Source organism: Natrix helvetica (assembly GCF_964273705.1).
Source record: "Natrix helvetica genome assembly, chromosome: 4".
Taxonomy (NCBI): domain Eukaryota; kingdom Metazoa; phylum Chordata; class Lepidosauria; order Squamata; family Natricidae; genus Natrix; species Natrix helvetica.
In genome coordinates, this window is record NC_138550.1 from 27,204,797 (window position 1) to 27,223,571 (window position 18,775).

General features: G+C 34.9%; 1 protein-coding gene across 2 annotated transcripts in view; it reads right to left on the minus strand.

The window, feature by feature from the left end:
* Positions 1-1,825: 1,825 nt before the first annotated feature.
* DCLK1 (doublecortin like kinase 1) overlaps positions 1,826-18,775 on the minus strand; it is a 179,329-nt gene continuing 162,379 nt past the window's right edge. Inside the window, exons 17-18 of one of the 2 annotated variants that reach the window (XM_081951247.1) lie at positions 14,375-14,448; positions 1,826-3,434 (exon numbers count right to left, since the gene is read on the minus strand). In XM_081951247.1, coding sequence (XP_081807373.1) covers positions 3,377-3,434; positions 14,375-14,448 — 132 coding nt within the window. In that variant the 3' untranslated portion in view covers positions 1,826-3,376. The remainder of the gene's footprint in view (positions 3,435-14,374; positions 14,449-18,775) is intronic. The other variant, XM_081951246.1, reaches the window with a different exon arrangement.

Here is an 18,775-nt window from a genome sequence, read left to right on the forward strand (position 1 = left end):
TGAGGGAGAAAAGAAAATTTTATTCGCAATTGGCGAATAAACTATACCAGAAGGGGGTGTGGTTTCGATGGTTACTGCCTGAAGGTATGCTAATATTCTGGGAGGAGACAAGAGTTAGAATTAATACACCCATAGAGGCGCAGGCCTTTATGGAAAAAAATAAACTAGTCCTAGAAAAACCAGAAGACACTTCAGTAGATGTACAAGACACGGGAGGGGCCGGAGCACTGCCAACTGGGGGAGATGGGGCGACATCAAGAAAGCTCAGATCACACAAATAAGTAAGAAAATCCATGTGATATAAACTGACCGAAATTATCAATTGAATTTACCACACTGACTATATGCTATTATGTAATATTTGAATTCTATGCAAATGTATATTATGAGTTTGGAGGGGGGGTGCACCTACCGCATTTCGCGGCTGCCAAAATTTGTAATCTTTCCCATACCTTTTCCCTTTGTAAAATATTAAAAAACCAATAAAACTTTGTTTTAAAAAAAAGAGATTATCCATGAGTCAATTGCAAATTTTCACAGCTTCTGCTGCTATAAATTGAAAAATTACTAACATCACAGCTTGCGCATGCCTATCTCACTGATTTATATTTATGCAACTTGTTCATTTATAGTTTTTTAAAAATCTCCTCAAAGTTAAGCAATGAAAAATGCAATGGTGTAGTGGTTAATGTGGTGGTCTAGAACAGCGGTCACAAACCTTTCAGACCTCGGAGACCAAAAAATCTATAAATTTAAATCCTGTGGACCACTAATAACTGGATGGGTGGGTTGTGGCTAGGTGGTCACGTGACTGGGTGGGCATAGCCAACTCAATGTCATTTACATCGAGGGGTGCCCTGTCAGTCTCTATTTGCTCCTCCCAGCCACTCCTCGCCTCCCCGCATGCGCTCCTTAGGGCCCCAACAGGAAGCAATTGTTGGAGCTAAGCATCCCCCAGAAAAAGAGTTGGCAAAATAGCTGGCTCAGTTCAAATTAGACCTGACCAAGGAGGCGGCTCAGTAGAAGCACCTCTTTGAGGACTATGTGCATAGGCTTTCCAAACAGAGGAAAGATCTGTGGGAGTGCAAGGCCAAGTACCGGTGCCTAGAGGCTCAGTGGGCTGAGATGGTCAGCCAGTTCCAAGCCATGATGCAGTCCCACTGGAACAGGGTCCTTTGGCTTTTCGCCACCAGTGGCCCTTCTCTCCAGCCTTCGCCCAAAGCCCCACACCAGGAGGACGAAGCAGACCCCAAGTCAGAATTTCTGCCTCCCTCTGACCTGCACAAAAAGACCCCAACACAAATGTTCATTACATGTATTCATCCTAGGGCTGTAGTTTGAGGATCCCTGATTTAGTGCAATATAAAAAATGCAAATAATTTTTCTGCAGACCACCCAAGTTTTCTCTCAGACAACCAGTGGTCCATGGACCACCAGTTGTTGACCGCTGGTCTAGAAAGCAGAATATTTTAGTTCTAGTTTTGCCTTTGTCTTGAAAACTGGTTGGGTAACTTTGGGTTGGTTACTATCTCTCTCAGGCAACTCTCCTCACATGATTGTTATTGTGGAAAAATAGAACTGGTATGTTTGTCATCTTGAGTTGCATATGACAAGGAAGGATAAAGTATTTTTTTAAATGAGTAGGAATTGATCTATCTTAAAATAAAATATTTTCCATAATAAAGCAATACATTAGTAAAAGTACAACAGAAATTTCTTTTCCAATTATTTTTTGTATCTGAAATGGGAAATAAACTCTACATGTGAACATTTAATACTCTACATTTGTGCTGAAGATTTGTTAATAATAGTTTGAAAAGCATAATTTAAAAATGAAACTTTTTTTTTATTATTCAACTCATGTTATGGGTGAATGGAACATTTTACAATAATATTACAATTTAAACCAAAACTATAAAAAGATGCTTAATGTAATTTAAATGTGTTTTTGAAACACTGATGGAACATTTCTTTGCAGATTTTTTTTTAATCCCAGTCTCATACACACACAGTCTCACTAAATTCTGGTAAATATATTTTTACAAACACATTAGGTGAGTAATTGCTAATCATGTAATTTTCAAAACAACAGTTATTTATGTTTGGAATTTCAAGACCTTTCCTTGATTTACAGTTTCAGTAGAATGAATTGTTCTTCTTTCAAAGCATTGTGAAGAGAGAATAAGTATATAGTTAACATCTCAATAATATTCACAGAAGAATTCATAGTATGTAAAAATTGATTGTGTTTATTGCTGCCTCCTAAACATGTCTTTTGTCTGCACCTGCACATGTGAGCATAGCACATTCTTTCAACTACACCTCCAGAAACTGCATTTCAATGTACAAATGGGGGACTGAAGGCAATAATTTTGAGATTATTGCCATATCACCCACAGGTTTGATTATAGACAGTTCTACTGTCTATCAAATGATTTAAAGAAGTAGAACACATGTTAAGACTGTTAGAATTTCGAATAAGAAACGGTAAAGAATGGGATGCATATTTCTTAGCAAAATTTAGGAGCCATCGATATTTTTTGGAATCCAGATAGGATACATCTTCTTCTTGACCTTTAAAACAATCCACAAGATTCTAACCAATGTCCATATCTATTAAGTGGGGGTTTTTTTTGTCCCTTTGCATAAGAACATAAAACAAGTTCTATAAAGGTCATAGTGTGTATTTTATGATTATGGAGCACTTAAATCAGATTACTAAGTACCTGTAGGGAAAAATAAGTGTCGATAAAGCCCTCATTTTGCCTTGACAAAATTAAAATTAAGCACTCAGAGGGTTAACTTATGCTTAAATTACGCATAATAGCTCCTACCTCAATTGATGAAAACATTCATTGCTGTTATCCCCATTTGAAAATTATATATATATATTTATATTTATATGTACTGTATATCTCAAAATAGCCTTAACCCTTTGAGGATCATATTAGCAGCAAATCACAATCTAGACTAGGCTTCCCCAATCTGGTACTCTTCAAATGTGAAATAGGAATGCTTGGAAATTCTGGAAGGACAGTCCCATCACATTTGTGGGTGTCAGGCTGCAGAAGGCTAGTCTAGACAGAAAACAAATACCATCTCAATCATATAGGAAACAATTGTAATAAAGATACCATAAAACTCCTTTTTGGCATCTTTGTCAAGGAACTGATACAGACAAAAATCAAATGGAAAAATTGTACATGGTTTCAAGAATTGTTGTCAAAATCTCAAAGGGTTAAGTCAAGACTTTCAACAGAAGAGATGTATTAAAAGGGTGAATTGGGTGAGCGAACAGTCTCAGATGAACTTGGTGAATAGTCTTCTGATTCAGAGTTGAGTTCAGGAGGTGGTGGCTGTGGCTTAAAACGTTCCCTCACATCCGGGTTGCGTCTTCGTCGGAAAACCTGCCTCTCCTTATCAAGAGCGGTGGTCTGGCAGGGGCATAAAATGAGAATAGATGAGATTAGGCTGTGCATGAAATAGCAAATCTGACTCTCATTTTTCCTCTTTTTCAAAGCAAACCTCAACCCAGGTCAAATTAACCCCACCCCACCCTCCGCAACCACCAGGTTTGGCTAGTTTTGCAAGCTTTAATCCATTACATGACTCAATTCATATCAAAGTGCATAATCCAACCTATAAAGAGGCAGTGTGATCTCATCAAGCATGTACAGTATGAGTGCATGTCTCTGTATGGATGCCATATGTTAGACTTCTGGAAGCTATTAATTTTTTTTTTTTTTTTGAATAATGGGTTCAGGTTTCAGACAAAATGCAGCCTAACCTGCTTTTTCAAATGAGGTCTTGGTTCTGCATAGAAATTCAATGCAATTTAATCAAATGAGAGAAATAAATGTTTGCCAATGTTCAAAATAGTGAAAGTATCCATCAATACACACCACTACAAATATTGCATTTTGATAGAACAATCAGACAAGAGAGAAATATTCTCAACATGCTTACTCTTTCTCTCACTTCATGCCCTCCCTACTCCTCTACTATTCCTCTTTTCCCTTTAACTCAGGCACTTGCTCACACACTACAAAAGCACACAGACCATTTCTCCTTCCCATAAGTTTGCACTAAGATTTCCTGTTGCTCTTTTTATACCTTTTCCAGCCAAACTATTCTTCCCATTCTCTTCAGTATATATTGGCCGTTTCTCAGTGTGAATTAAATTGCCACCAAATTCCAGAGTGAGCTGGAATTTCTTGGACGACAGGTTTAGTACTCATTTTCTAGACCATTCCAGCTAGATTCTCCTCACCACAACCTAGTTCCTATTTAGATACAGAGAGACTTTTAGAAAGACTTAAACTTTATGTACATAAATTCAAGTAATTATTTAATAACCTGATGTAACATTGGACCTAATAAGCATGTTTTTAATTTTCAGAGTCAGTCCAAGTTTTAATAGTTTGGGATCTCTTTAAACATTATGTAAATTCCCTGCAGTTCCTGGAAATAGGCCTGAAAGTTAGCCTCTAAACTATAAATACTCACTATAGTAAACCAGATTCAAACTACTGGAAAACCCAATAAAGCTAAGTGTTGTCAGAGATGTTGGAAATACTATTATGATGAGCTGATATGAATAAGATTTTATTATACTTCAAAAGATATCATCAGTTCTTCTTGAGACATTTACAATTGTTTTTTTTTTGTTAAAAATCTACCAGTTATATAGTGACCCAGAAACACAGTTATACCCAGAGCATTTTTGATAAGATTAAAACTAAATTTATCTGATTAATGCAGGTTATTATTACAGCAGTCTATGTTTTAAAATAATGCAATCAAGGTCCCAAAATGTAATAAAAGCAGAAGATGGGCAAAGTTTATAAAGCAAATGGATTCAGTTAAGCTAAATTGTTCCACTAATAGTTTTATAGTTAGAATATTTAAAGGACTGATAGAAAGTGGCAATAAAAGTTCATCTTTGGATCTTGGGAAGAAAAGACAATACTAAACTCCAACTGCTATTGTTTGCCAAAAGTTCTTTGTTTACAGTTGGTCCTTGGAAAAGGCCTAAACGGTTTTCAAAGTTGTGCTTGAAAACCAACTTTATGATTATATTTTAATAGAAAGCAGAAGACATTTGGAATCATATTCACATTACAGAGATAGAATTTACAGTATATAATTCTCTGTAACAAATGGGAGAGAATGGCATACATTACTATTCTATGACATACAGATTTGCATTTAAAATATTTCTGAACACAAAAGGAGTTCATTTAAAGATTGACTCACATCACATCATTTTTATATTAATCCCAGATTCATGAAAAATTCTTTCTTTCGGCAGGAAAGTCTAAATTAAAATATCCAGTACAATCCAGAACAACACTCTTCTGGTGCAAGGATAAGCAACTTTTGTTTTGATTTTAAGGATGAATTAATCCTCATATTTCTATGTGATTGGGGTTCATATTATTTAAATCAAAATCTTTTGCCTTATGTCTAATTCAACCATTTGCTCTTCTAGCTAAACAGATCAACAAGGAACCTACACATGAGAACTATAGCAAAATCATGGTCTGTGACACATTCATAATGCAGGAGTAGTTTAATTAGTATATTAGTAGTAATACATTAGCAAAAAACTATAAAGGTCCCTATTTAGCATTCTTTTGACTTATAACAAGAAGTTTTCTACTTTCTAAAACAAAGGTTGGGATGGTAGAGAATATGAAGTTATGTATGATGTGTTGGGAGATGTTAGAAGAAATGATATGGAGCAATTACAAATTTCCTTTGGCACTATTAGCTTAAAAGGTTGTTTATTCCTGTATAAATCTTAATAAACTAAGTTTATTCCGCTCCTTCCGTATCAAGCTTAAGACCCACCTATTCCAAGCAGCTGGCCTGGCTCAACTTTGATTTAACCATATCGCTCCTGACGGGTTTTTAACTGGGTATTTTAATTCATTTAATTTCTAGGGGTTTTAAATACAGTATTTTAATTGTTTTTATCAATTGATCTCCTCCTTTTGTATGTATGTATGTTTTAGTGTATCTTTGTTATATGTTTGTTTTGTTTACATATTTATTTCGAATGTTTCGTTGTACGCCGCCCCGAGTCCTTCGGGAGAGGGTGCGGCTAAGAAATAAATATATTATTATTATTATTATTATAAGTTGAAAGTTGATCCTGTATTGACCAATCACATAAGTGGTAGGCTTTCATGAAAGTGACAGCTATTAAAGTAGATATTTAAACTTCAGATCCGCCTGCTATCTTTCTATCTTTGCAAATCATACTTCTTTCCAAGACATTTCATATGCCGCCATTTATCTTGAAATTTCTCATCTAGTTTGAGGATGGATTTCTTTTTTACTTTTTCTCTTCCCTGAGACCTATTCAGTCTTTCTTCATATATTTGTTTTGCAACTTTAGTTTCATTCATTCTTTCTTACTTAACAAATATACTTCAACATTCTTACTGTATACTCATAATTCATATTTGTTTTCGATCTGCATTCATTTAGCAGGTTTAACCTTATTTTTTGCATTTTTCAACTGACAGATTAGGTACCCCATTCTGGTGATATCCAATGTTTATCCTGATGTAGCCAACTTTCACTTCTGCACAATAACACAGCATCTTATTTATAGTCATTTTTGCTTCTATCACCCAGCATTTGGTCCATGCAACAATTCCAGTGGTGGGCTTCCATTTTTTTTACTACTGGTTTGCTTGTGTGTGCGTGTGCAGAAGCAGGGCAGGTGGGCAGAGCCTCCCGCCACCACCACTACAGGTTTGCCTGATCCAGGCTGAACCAGGAGCAAGCCACCTCTGAACAAATCATATAATTGAAATATGTGTTTTTTTCTGCAAGCATCTGGATGTTTCAACATTTTTCTATTTTTTTCTATATTCTACCAAAATACATATCATTCTACAATACAAATTCATTTACTTGCTCTAGTTTTTTTATAATTTATGAATAAATTACTCCATTTTCCTGTTAAGTACAATCTTGTTGGTCTTTGATTCATTAATGCCGTCTTCGTTGAACTATACAAGTTGGCATTTTCTGTAAAATACAGTATTCAGGTTCTCAGTCACCAACACAGTATCATATAAATACATATAAAAGTACAGCCCTTTCTTATTCTTCAGTGAATGTACCTTCAATGTCATCAAGAATCCCTATATGATTATCCATGAATATATTTAACAACTTAAATGGCCTCATATATCCTTGTCAAGATCGTAAAAAAACTAATTACTAATATCAATAGAAACTGAGGCAAGGAGGACTAGATTTAATTACTTCTCCTGTCAGGTGACCTAATGGGTATGATCCAGGGGTGGGTTCCTGCCAGTTCTAACCTCTTCTAATGAAGTGGTTCCACAAATCTATAGTGCTGTTTAGAACCGGTTCCAGCTCCCTCCCCCAGCCCGTCCGCATATCATCAAGATGAAGAGCAAGAGGAGGAGTTGAACTGCACAAGTCTTAAAGTTGTCAAGTTTGAACACCCCTGGTTTTTTTTATAAAGGGTTAGGGGTGCAAGGGTCTTGTAACGTGACAGCTTTAAGACTTGCACACTTCAGTGCCGGAGTTCCTCAGCCAACATGATTGGAGGAGGAATTCTGGGAGTTGAAGTCCACAAGTCTTAAAGCTGTCAAGTTTGAACACCCCTGGGTTTTTTTTTCTAAAGGGTTAGGGATGCAAGGGTCTTGTAACTTGACAGCTTTAAGACTTGCATGCTTCAAATGCCAGAGTTTCTGAGCCAACATTTTGGTTGCTAAGCAAGAGTGTTGTTAAGTGAGTTTCACCACATTTTGCAAGTTGGCCATGCCCACCCAGTTACATGACTGCCAAGCCACTCCCACTCAATCACATGGCTGGCAACCATTCCCACCCAGTCACATGGCCGGCAAGCCACTCCCACCTGGTCAAATGGCCGGCAAGCCACTCCCACCTACAGAAGAGGGTCTAAAAGATTTTGAAACCCACCACTGGTATGATCAGAACTAGGCTATGAATGCCATTTGTAGCACTAGTTTAAATTAAACCCTAAATGAATCTAGGCATATTTTCCTATGAGTCAATCATACAGTAAACATGGACTAAAAGACCCAACATGCTAAACAAATTTATTTATCTTTCCACATAATTGCTGTGTGTTTCAAGAAAAAATAGAGAACTAACAATTCCAAGTAACAATTCATGTGGAAAATGTTTACAAAGACAACTAAGAACCTTCTATTGATGTTCTCCAGCATCTAATTGACTTCGACTATTCTTGAAAATAATAAGCAGGGTCAAATCTGATCATTACTAGATAGGACCACCAATAAATCCCAGGTCTCGAATAAGATAGTAGAAAAGCTGTTCCATTATTGTGAAAATATTCCTATAGACACCATAAACTGCATTTGATTTTTTTTCACTTGCTTGAGGTAAGACTTCCAGAATAAACAGAATATATTATTTTAAAAAGATTTGCACTGGTAATTAGTATCAAGCACAATTTGTTACATTGTTAATAAATTATAAATCCATGTCTTCAAGCGTAAGAATAATTGAACTCCTCAGTAAAAGGCAGGAAATAAATCTAACTAACAAATGAATAATAGCCTCCTAGAGTCTTTTGGAGTGGGGAGGCTATAATACATCTAATAAATAAATAAATACCTTTTTTTTATTCCACGTATGTTTCCATGCCAATTAATACTAAATGACCTGTAGTGGTACCTCAATAATTGACTGCTTTAAAACTCATTGAATTTGGCTCTTGATACATTTTGACACAAAAATATTGTCCCAGTACTTGTTTGTTTGGTACTTGATGTGCTGCAAAAGGAAGAGGGAGATGCCTGTGGAGAACAGACAGAAAGTCAGCCATGCCAGGAAGATCATTGCAAAAGGAAGTGGGGGATGGCCACAAGACAGAAGTGGGTTGCTACCGGTTTGCACCGGTTCAGGTAAACCGGTAGTGGAATGTTGGCCTGGGTCACAGAACCAGCAGCAACCCAGGCTGGCCATGCCTCCGAACCAGTTACCTGGTCGCCGCGGCATGTTTTTTTGGCATTTTTTAATGTTCTGTGTATGGACAGACTATTTACAGGCAACTACTCACATCTGTGGAGCACAAAGCATTCGTGCACCGATCTGGCAGTAACGCCAGCAGCAACTGACCCCTGCCACAGAGAGCGGACAGGAAGTCAGCCATGATGGGAAGGTTGCTGACATAGGAAAAGGGACAGACAGGAAGTCCTTGCTGGCTGAAACAAAGGGTCGTGTGGTAAGCTATGTGGTTTGTTTAGTACTTGTTGTTTTTAGTACTCATCATGCCTCCTGGAATCAATTAATGAGAAGTGCCGAGGTACCACACTCTTCCAAATTCCATCAATATGTGATATCACATTCACATAAGCAAGGTAATAGATCTTGCTTATGTCAATTAATTACTTCAATAATTGACATAATCAATAATTAATTGATCAATTAATTCATTAGAATAGAAGATACTGTATATAATACCATAAATATGGGTTCATAAAACTTCCACACTCAAATATATATAATGTCATTCTACTAATGTTAGGTTCCAAACATATTTAACCATTGTCTCTATCAGCATAGAACTGAATGACAGTTTTCTCACTATGGTTTTTTTCTTTTTTTCTTTTGAAAGAAGAAATGTTCCTATTTAAATTCTGGCAGGATATAAAGCTAAGATTTTCTTCCATTTCATTTCACCATATTCATATCTTTCAAATGGGGAACTTAAGGACAGTGATTTGACAAAAACACTTTAGCTTCAAAGGTTGAAGCTCAACATATCTTCATAATCTTATTATGATTATACCATCTACTAGACATATGATAATTCTTTCATTATAAATTAATAAAGCCAAATGCTGTTATATAATGGACAAAATATTGTGCTTCTCTATAGATTCCCTTACAATATTATTTTTATTAGACATTTGATGATATCAATGAATAAAATACACTTGCAAGAACCGGATTATTTTTAAAGTATGCACTCATTTCTAATATGTTTCCCCTCTAAAATGAAAATACTAGAATGTCCAAGTTAAATTATCATTTAAAAATTAAATATGTTCAAAAGGATCATGCGGGCCGGGGAATTCTGGGAGTCCACTCATCTGACAGCTGTAGAAATTGAGATCTGATCTGTATCAATAGTGAGCTGCAGGAAATACAAGACTGATTGTAACAATACCTTAGGCTAGTTTTCTCTAGAGGACCTTACTTTTTCTTTCTTAAATGCCTCTCATTTCCTCTTTTTAAAAGCTTCTTCATCTATCTTTATGCTTCATAAAAAGGTTAACTCCCAGTGTAACATTATTTCTGCTGTCCCAAAGGTGCTTTTTCAGGAGGCAACTGGACTTTCTTGTTTTTCTTTGAAGATGTTTTGCTTCTCATCCAAGAAGCTTCTTCAGCTCGGACTGGATGGTGGGAAAAACAAAGCTGAAGAAGCTTTTTGGGATGAGGAGCGAAATGGCTTCAAAGAAAAATCAGAAAGTCCAGTTGCCTCTTGAAAATGCACTTTTGGGACACCATGGCCTACATGACTGAGAATCTCCATAGATCTTATTTCTGCTGTTGTGTATTATAATTTGCACACCAGTTCCCATTACTGATGTTAAAAACAATTTACAATATATCATTCAAAAGTAATAATATAAACTATATTGTATATAGTTTATCTATTATAAATTAATCCAAATTTAATTATGGTCTGAGACAGAATCCAGTAAAAAGACCAGCATGCAATTCAATAACTATACAAAAGAAATTTAAAAATAGCAAGAAAATCCTAAAACAATTAACAGCTAATAGTTACTAACATAGGAAGGAATCAGATAGCTTCTACAGCTATCGATAAGAAGTTTGCAATCTTAGAGATTTCTGAAGGATGGTCAACCAGGAGTAGGATAATAGTGTCCTATTCACCATGGCAATTAGAATTGTTAACAATTGGAAGTATTAAACTTGATGACAATCTATAATGGGCATTTTAATAGCACATGTGAGACAGATTCTACCTCTGAGTCTCAATAGAAAAAAACTGGCTCTATAACATATCCTATGTTATATTAGCTGTTGTCCTAATAATGCCCCAATTTGGCCAAAATAAATAATCTCCTTGGTAATGTTAACAAAATATCTAGTGATAGTCCAAGGAGGAGGAACAATTGCACTATAGAAGGAACAGGAGACTTTGGTTCCGTCAGTTCTCAAATTCCCTGCTTTATTTCAGTTAGGGTTTTTACCTAGCATATCAGCAATACTATAAATTATATAAACTATATTACTATTTTTAGTTTCTGATAGAAATCTTTGCTAGCATAGCAAAAAAGCAAAGCCTACAACAGACACAAACACATATCATATATGAACACAGAGGCAAATGCATAAATGCATTTGCACTCATAAATACAGACACACATGAATAAACATATTGCCTAAAAGAAGAAGAAAAGGAAGGGGTGGGGGCACCAGAACAAAAACACACTACAGCATTTCTAAACAGTTTGATTTTGATGTTTCCATTAGGAATTTGCATGTACCTATCAAATGGTATAATCCATGAGAATAATAATTTCAATAGAGAGTAAGAATCTGTTGAATTGAATTGAAGTTCTTTTAGGAAGGAAATCTTGTCTCTAAACAGATCATTGGACCAAAGCATGAGTAAAAATTTCAAGAAAGCTTTATATTTTAATGGAAATCCCATCAACAAACTACAGGTGGCAATCACAAATACAAATAACAATATCATTAATCAGTTTTGGGACTAAAGAAAACCCTTTAAATACAGAATATTATAACATTTACAAAGAAACTGTTAATATACTTTAAATTTTAAGTTAAGATTCAATTATCTTGTTGCTTTATATACTGGAGAAAGCTAACTATTTGGTGGTAAACATTTAGCTGTAGTCTTCAAATGTACATATTATTTACTTAACATACTAAAGACAAGATAGATTCCAGATAGCAGGATCATGGAAACTTCTACATGAGAACAAATAAAGTGACCCTCAGTTAAAATGCAGTACAGTGTTGGATTAGATGGTTTAAAAATTTGACTGAGCATGAATCACTATTTATGACCAGTATGTGAGGTTAGAAATAAAGGATATAGTAGATTCACAAAGCTTGGAAATTTTTATACATTTACTAACTAACTACAGGCAGGAATTCCAGCTGGCACTGATGTCATATGATCCTACATGATAAATAATCTTCTATTAATATGAAGCATGCACGAGAATAACATTTCTCTTAGACTGGTACCAATTATTGTGATCTACTGAGTATGTACAATGTAGCCCCTTAATGGCCAGTTTTCCAGTATATACATATTAAAAAGCCATTAGTCAAGACCAAACATAAAATCTATAAATAGAGTTAAAAGTCAGCATATACAATTACCACAAGGACACCATGCCATGTACAGTCTTCATATTAATTCTTTTAATAGTTCTTTTTATTTATAATTTTATAGTATTTTGATCTACATACAGTATATTGTCTAGATATATGCTAATCCTTGAATGTTATCCCTTTTGTGTTTTAACTTACCTGATAAGATGGGTTTCATAATTCCTCTAAAACAATAAACAACATATATATTTATATTAATACATCTATTCATATCTCATACACTTTTGAACGCATTGTTATGCTGGAATTAATATATACCTGTGGACAGAGACTGAGCTAGTTAGTGAAAGTTGGAAAATTTGAGATGAAGGTATTTAAAAACTGATATAACTCGATGATTTTTGTACCTGCTCCCGAAAGGTAGGAATTACAAGAGACATCACCATCAGGAAACTTCTCCAAATAATGTTTTCTAACATTATGATTATGTATTTTTTTGCATTTTAAATACACAGTTAGTAGATGGGATAGAAACATTTGCAACCAACATATTGTGTTCAGGTCTGTGTGAACTCACACCTAAATATTATTTCTGCTATAAAACTGTTATCCCAATTTATTCTTTACATAAAAATGTGGTATACTTAGTAGTATGAAACTCATGATCAATCTATATGTGTGAATGAAGTAGTAAAGCAAAAGTTGAAATCAAAGTTACCACAAATACAGCAATTTTTCCAAGCAAGTGTGTATTATCAATTTTTAATACATCCAATTAGAAAAAATTTGATTAAAGATTTAAAATACCCTGATCTATAGATATGACCTTGAACACTGACAGAATAGAAATTGAATATATACTTCAAGAAGGCATCCATCCAAAAATTTTCTTCCTATAAAGATCAACTTCTGGAACAGAAAATGTAATTTTTCCAAAGGTAATTCATTGCAACCTAATCCAGATATTTTAAGTAAAATATGTAGAGGGAATATTTAATTTACTGTAAATGCTTGCATTGACTACTGCCACAATTATATTAATAAAGATTAGATCTGCACAATCCACAGCATTGAAAGCAATTCCTTGAACATAAAAATATTTGTCAATATGTAGTTCATCCTACTGAATCTTTTTAAAAGTTACAAAAAACGATCTTTATACACTTATCAAAATGTGTAAAAACTGAGCATCAACAAATACCATACACATTTAAATTGGGAATTTTAGATACCGTATTCATTTTTATAGCAAAAATTATGCATCATTGCAGATAACACCTACTTTCATTTGAACGGGAATTCTTAGTCACAATCCTAACACGTAATAAAAGGTGATATACTAAAAAGAGAGGTAGATTCATGCAATATCATTTTTATCCAGTTCTTTTAAAAACAGAGTAACGAAAATGTGCATACTTTGGAATCACAAGCTAACCAGAGCACATACAATGCATTATATTCTCATTGAACAGCTTCTAAAACTATGTTATGTCAATGCATTGTTCATTCTAAGATAAGGATCGTGGTTGGGAAGGGGAAATTTAAAATGACAGTATATAATTTTGTATCTCAGAGAGAAAAAAAAACAAATATAAATGTAGTTCTAGATGTATTGGTATCCTGTTGCCATTTCACAGGTAGAAAAAGAAAGCGCACAGGATATTACATGCCTTAAAAACTGTTAACGTAAAACAAAATATTGCGCGAACATTTCATTTTTCTGTATACACTGTCCTTTTAACTAGAGGGAGCACTGGATACTGAGCATGTGCAATGAAGAAAAAGCTTGCAATGTCAGTGTGAATAATGGGTGAAGAAAGAGAATGAGGGGTGTGGCATCTCAATCAAGATTCAAATGAAACTGATAAAGCAGCATATGGACTGGGTAACAAATTAAAAAAAAACATGTTTATTCACTGAAGTAACTGGTTAATGGAGACTGCCAGCACGTTGCCATGGAAACACTGACTATTGGAGCTGTACCATCTCATACCTTATCCAATACATTCCTGGTTGCTGGTAGTAGTCCAAAGACCCTGATCTCTTGATGGTAAACTCGTGGTCCAGCTGAGCAGAGAGAAATGGGCAACTCAGTGGATCGATATTGTGCTAGAGAATTAAGACCTCCAGACCAAAACTGTTCCTTGTTTATTAGCGCATATTTATTTTTCAGTTTCACAAGGTAGCACTCTAACATTTTAAAAATAAAATCAAAATAAAATGTACATACATGGGGAAAAATAAAAATAAATAAATAATGAATAAGATCCTATACCAAATAATTTATCTGGCTAAATTAATATCTTGTTTATTAATTACTACACAGTGCCCTTATTTCCACTTGTAACAGTCATCGGTTTGAAGATAAACAAAATAGGGCTGTAGAAGGCATCACATAAGCTTTCCCCATTTTATAATAAAAAAATTTGGTGAACAGTTTTGTTTTCAGTATGTCGGTTTTTTATAAATCGTAATAGCCATCTTTATAACCAAAATAGATTAGATTTTCACAGATCAAAACCACGCTGTTTCATATTGATGAAATATGAAAAGATAACATTTTGACATTCCCACCAATCTCTGTTCCTGGTTTCAAAAGGAAACTTTGATCTGGGATTCAAAGGATAATCCTAGATAACTGTGTATTATTATAGCCTACAATTTAATCTTAAAAATGTATAAGTTTGCGTTACTAAAGCCTTGTATCAGAATTCAAAGTATAGTCTTAATTTATTAATTTGGGAAGTATGCTTTTTTGAAATTGAAGGAAAAAGAAACGATTCCATTTAATTTCACTTCTGATATAGTAATAAAAGGGTGGTTTTATTCTTTATTAAACAGTACTTTCCATTGTGTGTAGCAGGGCACCACATAAGTAATTAAAAGCTATTTTAGTGCAGGTAGTTCTTCAGGGACAGAAAGGGAAACAAGGCGTACTATACGGTTTAGTATTTGAAAATGCTTTAGCACATACAAATGCAGAAAAGAGAACAAAGATATATCTCTTTTGTGTTTATGTGTGCTTTGTTAGAGTGACATAAGGCCAGAAGTTTACAATTTAAATTACAAGAGCCTGCTTGAAACAGCTCCAAGAAATCAGTTATTTAGTTGTTGCAATATGCATCTGATTTTGAATCCAGAAAATTAAAAAAAAATGTTTATTTTCTTTCATCAACTTTTTTCTTATGTAGGATACTTTAAAACACCCCAAATTATTGAAGACTTCCAGCTAAAATGATGAAGGCCTTATATTGTATCTAGTACTATATCCAAGATCTACTGCTGCCATCTATTGTTGTATGAGGGCAATGCACTAATAACATTGAACAGCCAATGTCTAGGAATTTCAAAACAAAATGTTTTATTAAACTGTCATTACTTGAGTGGAGAAAAAAAGATTAGCTTAGATATTTTGCATCCCTTTTTTAATTCAGCATTTTAGGTACTCAAAATCATAGCACTAATTAAATTACAAATAACACATAGTGGAAAGTAAATAAAACCAAATAAATTCTTTGCTCGAATCAGATTCAGGTGCCAATGAAAAGTTCAATTCACAAGCCACTTAAGGCTGCAGAATTGGGATAGCTCACATATATAAGCTCTTTGCACTTGAGTTGAATCCAGTGTAAGGTATCTTGCAAAAAAGAAGAAGAGTAAGATACATTTGTTCCAGCACAACTGTAGAGTCCTTTTGGACAATGGATCATCTGAGATCATGGTAACCCCAACAAAACATTTGTTTCTGTGTATGAGATAGAAACAGAGAAAGAAAGAAAGAAAGAAAGAAAGAAAGAAAGAAAGGAAGGAAGGAAGGAAGGAAGGAAGGAAGGAAGAAAGAAAGGAAGAGACAGAGAGGAGAAAGAGAGAGAGACAGAGAGAGAGACAGACAGACAGATAGACAGACAGAGAGAAAGAGACAGACACAACCAGTCTTCTACTTTCATTCAGCTTACAACATAGATTCTGTGTATTTTCTACTGACTTTTTATTGCCGCCTACAAAATAAGAGGAAGGGGAAATGCCTTCTCCAACTACTCCAGCAGTATGTTTTGTTGCTGGCAATTGCATAAGTTTAATGGGCCCAAGTGGTGACAACATAATGTATCTATTTTTAATCTACTTAAGGTAAAGGCATTTTCCTTTGTGATAGAAGGAGCAGGGGAACAGATGGACACTTTCCAAGTAGTCATAAGATTTATCTAAAGGGACTTGTGATAGGAAAGATGTTCACTGAGTATTAAGATGAACCTCAACTTCTTCAAACTTTCTTGGATTCTTTTGGAATTATGTGAACAGAGGCTCCTAGCCTTCAAAGATGCACTGGTTCAAGAATGAAAAGCAATTATTCTGCAAATGCAGAACTTTTAAGCTCCCTACTTTTACTGATAGAAAGGATCACATAGTTGAATATATAATTAATTAGCTAAAGGGTGTTATTAGGACCAATTCAATTCACTGATTAATTGACATCCATAATAAATATAGCCTTTGTTTTTAATTGTACTTATTGATGTGCATGCATATGGAAAGAACGCATGAAAAGACAAATGGTGAATCAGGTAAAGGTCCATCTAAATCCCAAACTCTGTGTGTCATAGTGACCAGTTCAGGAAGCTCAGAAACATGGACAATTACAGTCCCCAAGCCTGAGCTTAATATTTGTGAAGAAATGTGCCCCAAATTTCCAGGAGGCAGTGCATTCCGTAGAAGCAAAAGACAGCACAATTAAGAGTTGCCTGCTTTAGTTTGGCAAGATTGATGCCAGGCTCCAAAACTCAAGGCAAACATATTGAGATTCTTTTAAGCAGTTTCCTTTATTGTCCCTCACCTATAAAAAGAAATCCTGCTAAACTACAGCAGACTACTTGCACCACAAAACATATATTCTGGGAACTATTAACTTTGCTGATTCTTGTTCCTCTGGAAGGAACTCCTTCCCTCTTGGGAATCCATTTTCTCACAGTGTTTCACTGCAAGGCCACCAAAAAAATTCAGATCTTAGAAAATATGTAGGCAAATGTTGATGTGTCTGTATACGTGCATACATTTTTGTTTCTAAAGAATGTTCATAGATGTATTCATGAATTGAATTTTGCTCTGTTCAGAAGAGTCTTGATTTTATAGTTCTATGATTCTGGATAAAATACTCAGTCATCAAGATTAATCTACTGATGGGTAGATCTTTCATGAATTAGGGCATTCCCATTCTTTTGAACCCCGAAAAAAGCACTTGGCCTTATTTTCGGGGAAGTCTTATTATTTTTGAGGTGCAGGAGGCGGTGAGCGTGGTCATCTCATGGCTGCTGCTTTTTGGGGAGGGCTTATTTGCAGGGAAGGGATTATTTTAGTGCATGCGCTTATTGGGCTTATTATCTGGTGAGGGCTTATTTTCAGGGAAACAGGGTAGCTTTATCATCTTTGGAATTTTTGTGGTGCAGGAGCCAGATGTTATTCCATGGCATTCAAATCCTCTACTGGGAATTGAACTCATGGACCTTCACATTTTAAAAGACTACATACAGTGCAGTAGCTTTAGCAGCAATCTAGGTCCTGGTATTAGGTGGCTGCAGAAGGGGATATAGAGAGGGTCTCAGAATGGTATATGCAACCCAGCTGGTCTTAAACTCTGTGAGTTGAAAGGCATCAGGGTCATATTATATCCTGCCTCCATCCATCTACCCATGCCTGATGAACCCTGGTCAAATCCTATTTACCTCTTAGTAGTAAATGTAACTAAAAAAATGCCACAGGAAGGATATAACATTGTATAAAAATAGAGAGAAGCAGAAGGCATGCAAAATCCCATACATTGGATTATATTTACCATTCTGAGAATTGCAGGTCAATATATTTTCATTATACTTGTTTTTCCTTCTTCTATCAACACATGGTACTTTCATGCCCCAAACAATAATTTATTTTCATACATAAAAAAGGACACTCATAAAATCAAAGCAAACCTTGATTTTGTTGTGTCTGCTTGAAAGCAACGTAGATAATTGGATCTTAGCTCACTCAATATAATGCTGCAACCAATCACAATTAGGAAAATTAAATTGGACTGCAACTCTACCTCCCTGTTATTTTTTTTAAAAAGAAAATCTCATTTGTTTTCATTAATTTCAAAACAGGAAAATGTTATTAATCAACTCTGTAGGGCAATACCACTTCACTATGAGTCTTTCAAAGCATCTGTTAAACCCTAATTACTAGCTCTACTCCTTACTAACTACAGACACCACAAGGCAGCAGTTAAGTCACTAGTTTGAAATACTCAGAGAAAACAGTGACAAATTGCTAAAAAGCCCTCGCAGTATTGAAGCAATTACTTCTTATTTTAAAGCACTTTTTCAGTCTAATCAAAGAGTGTAAAGAAAATAGTTTACTGATG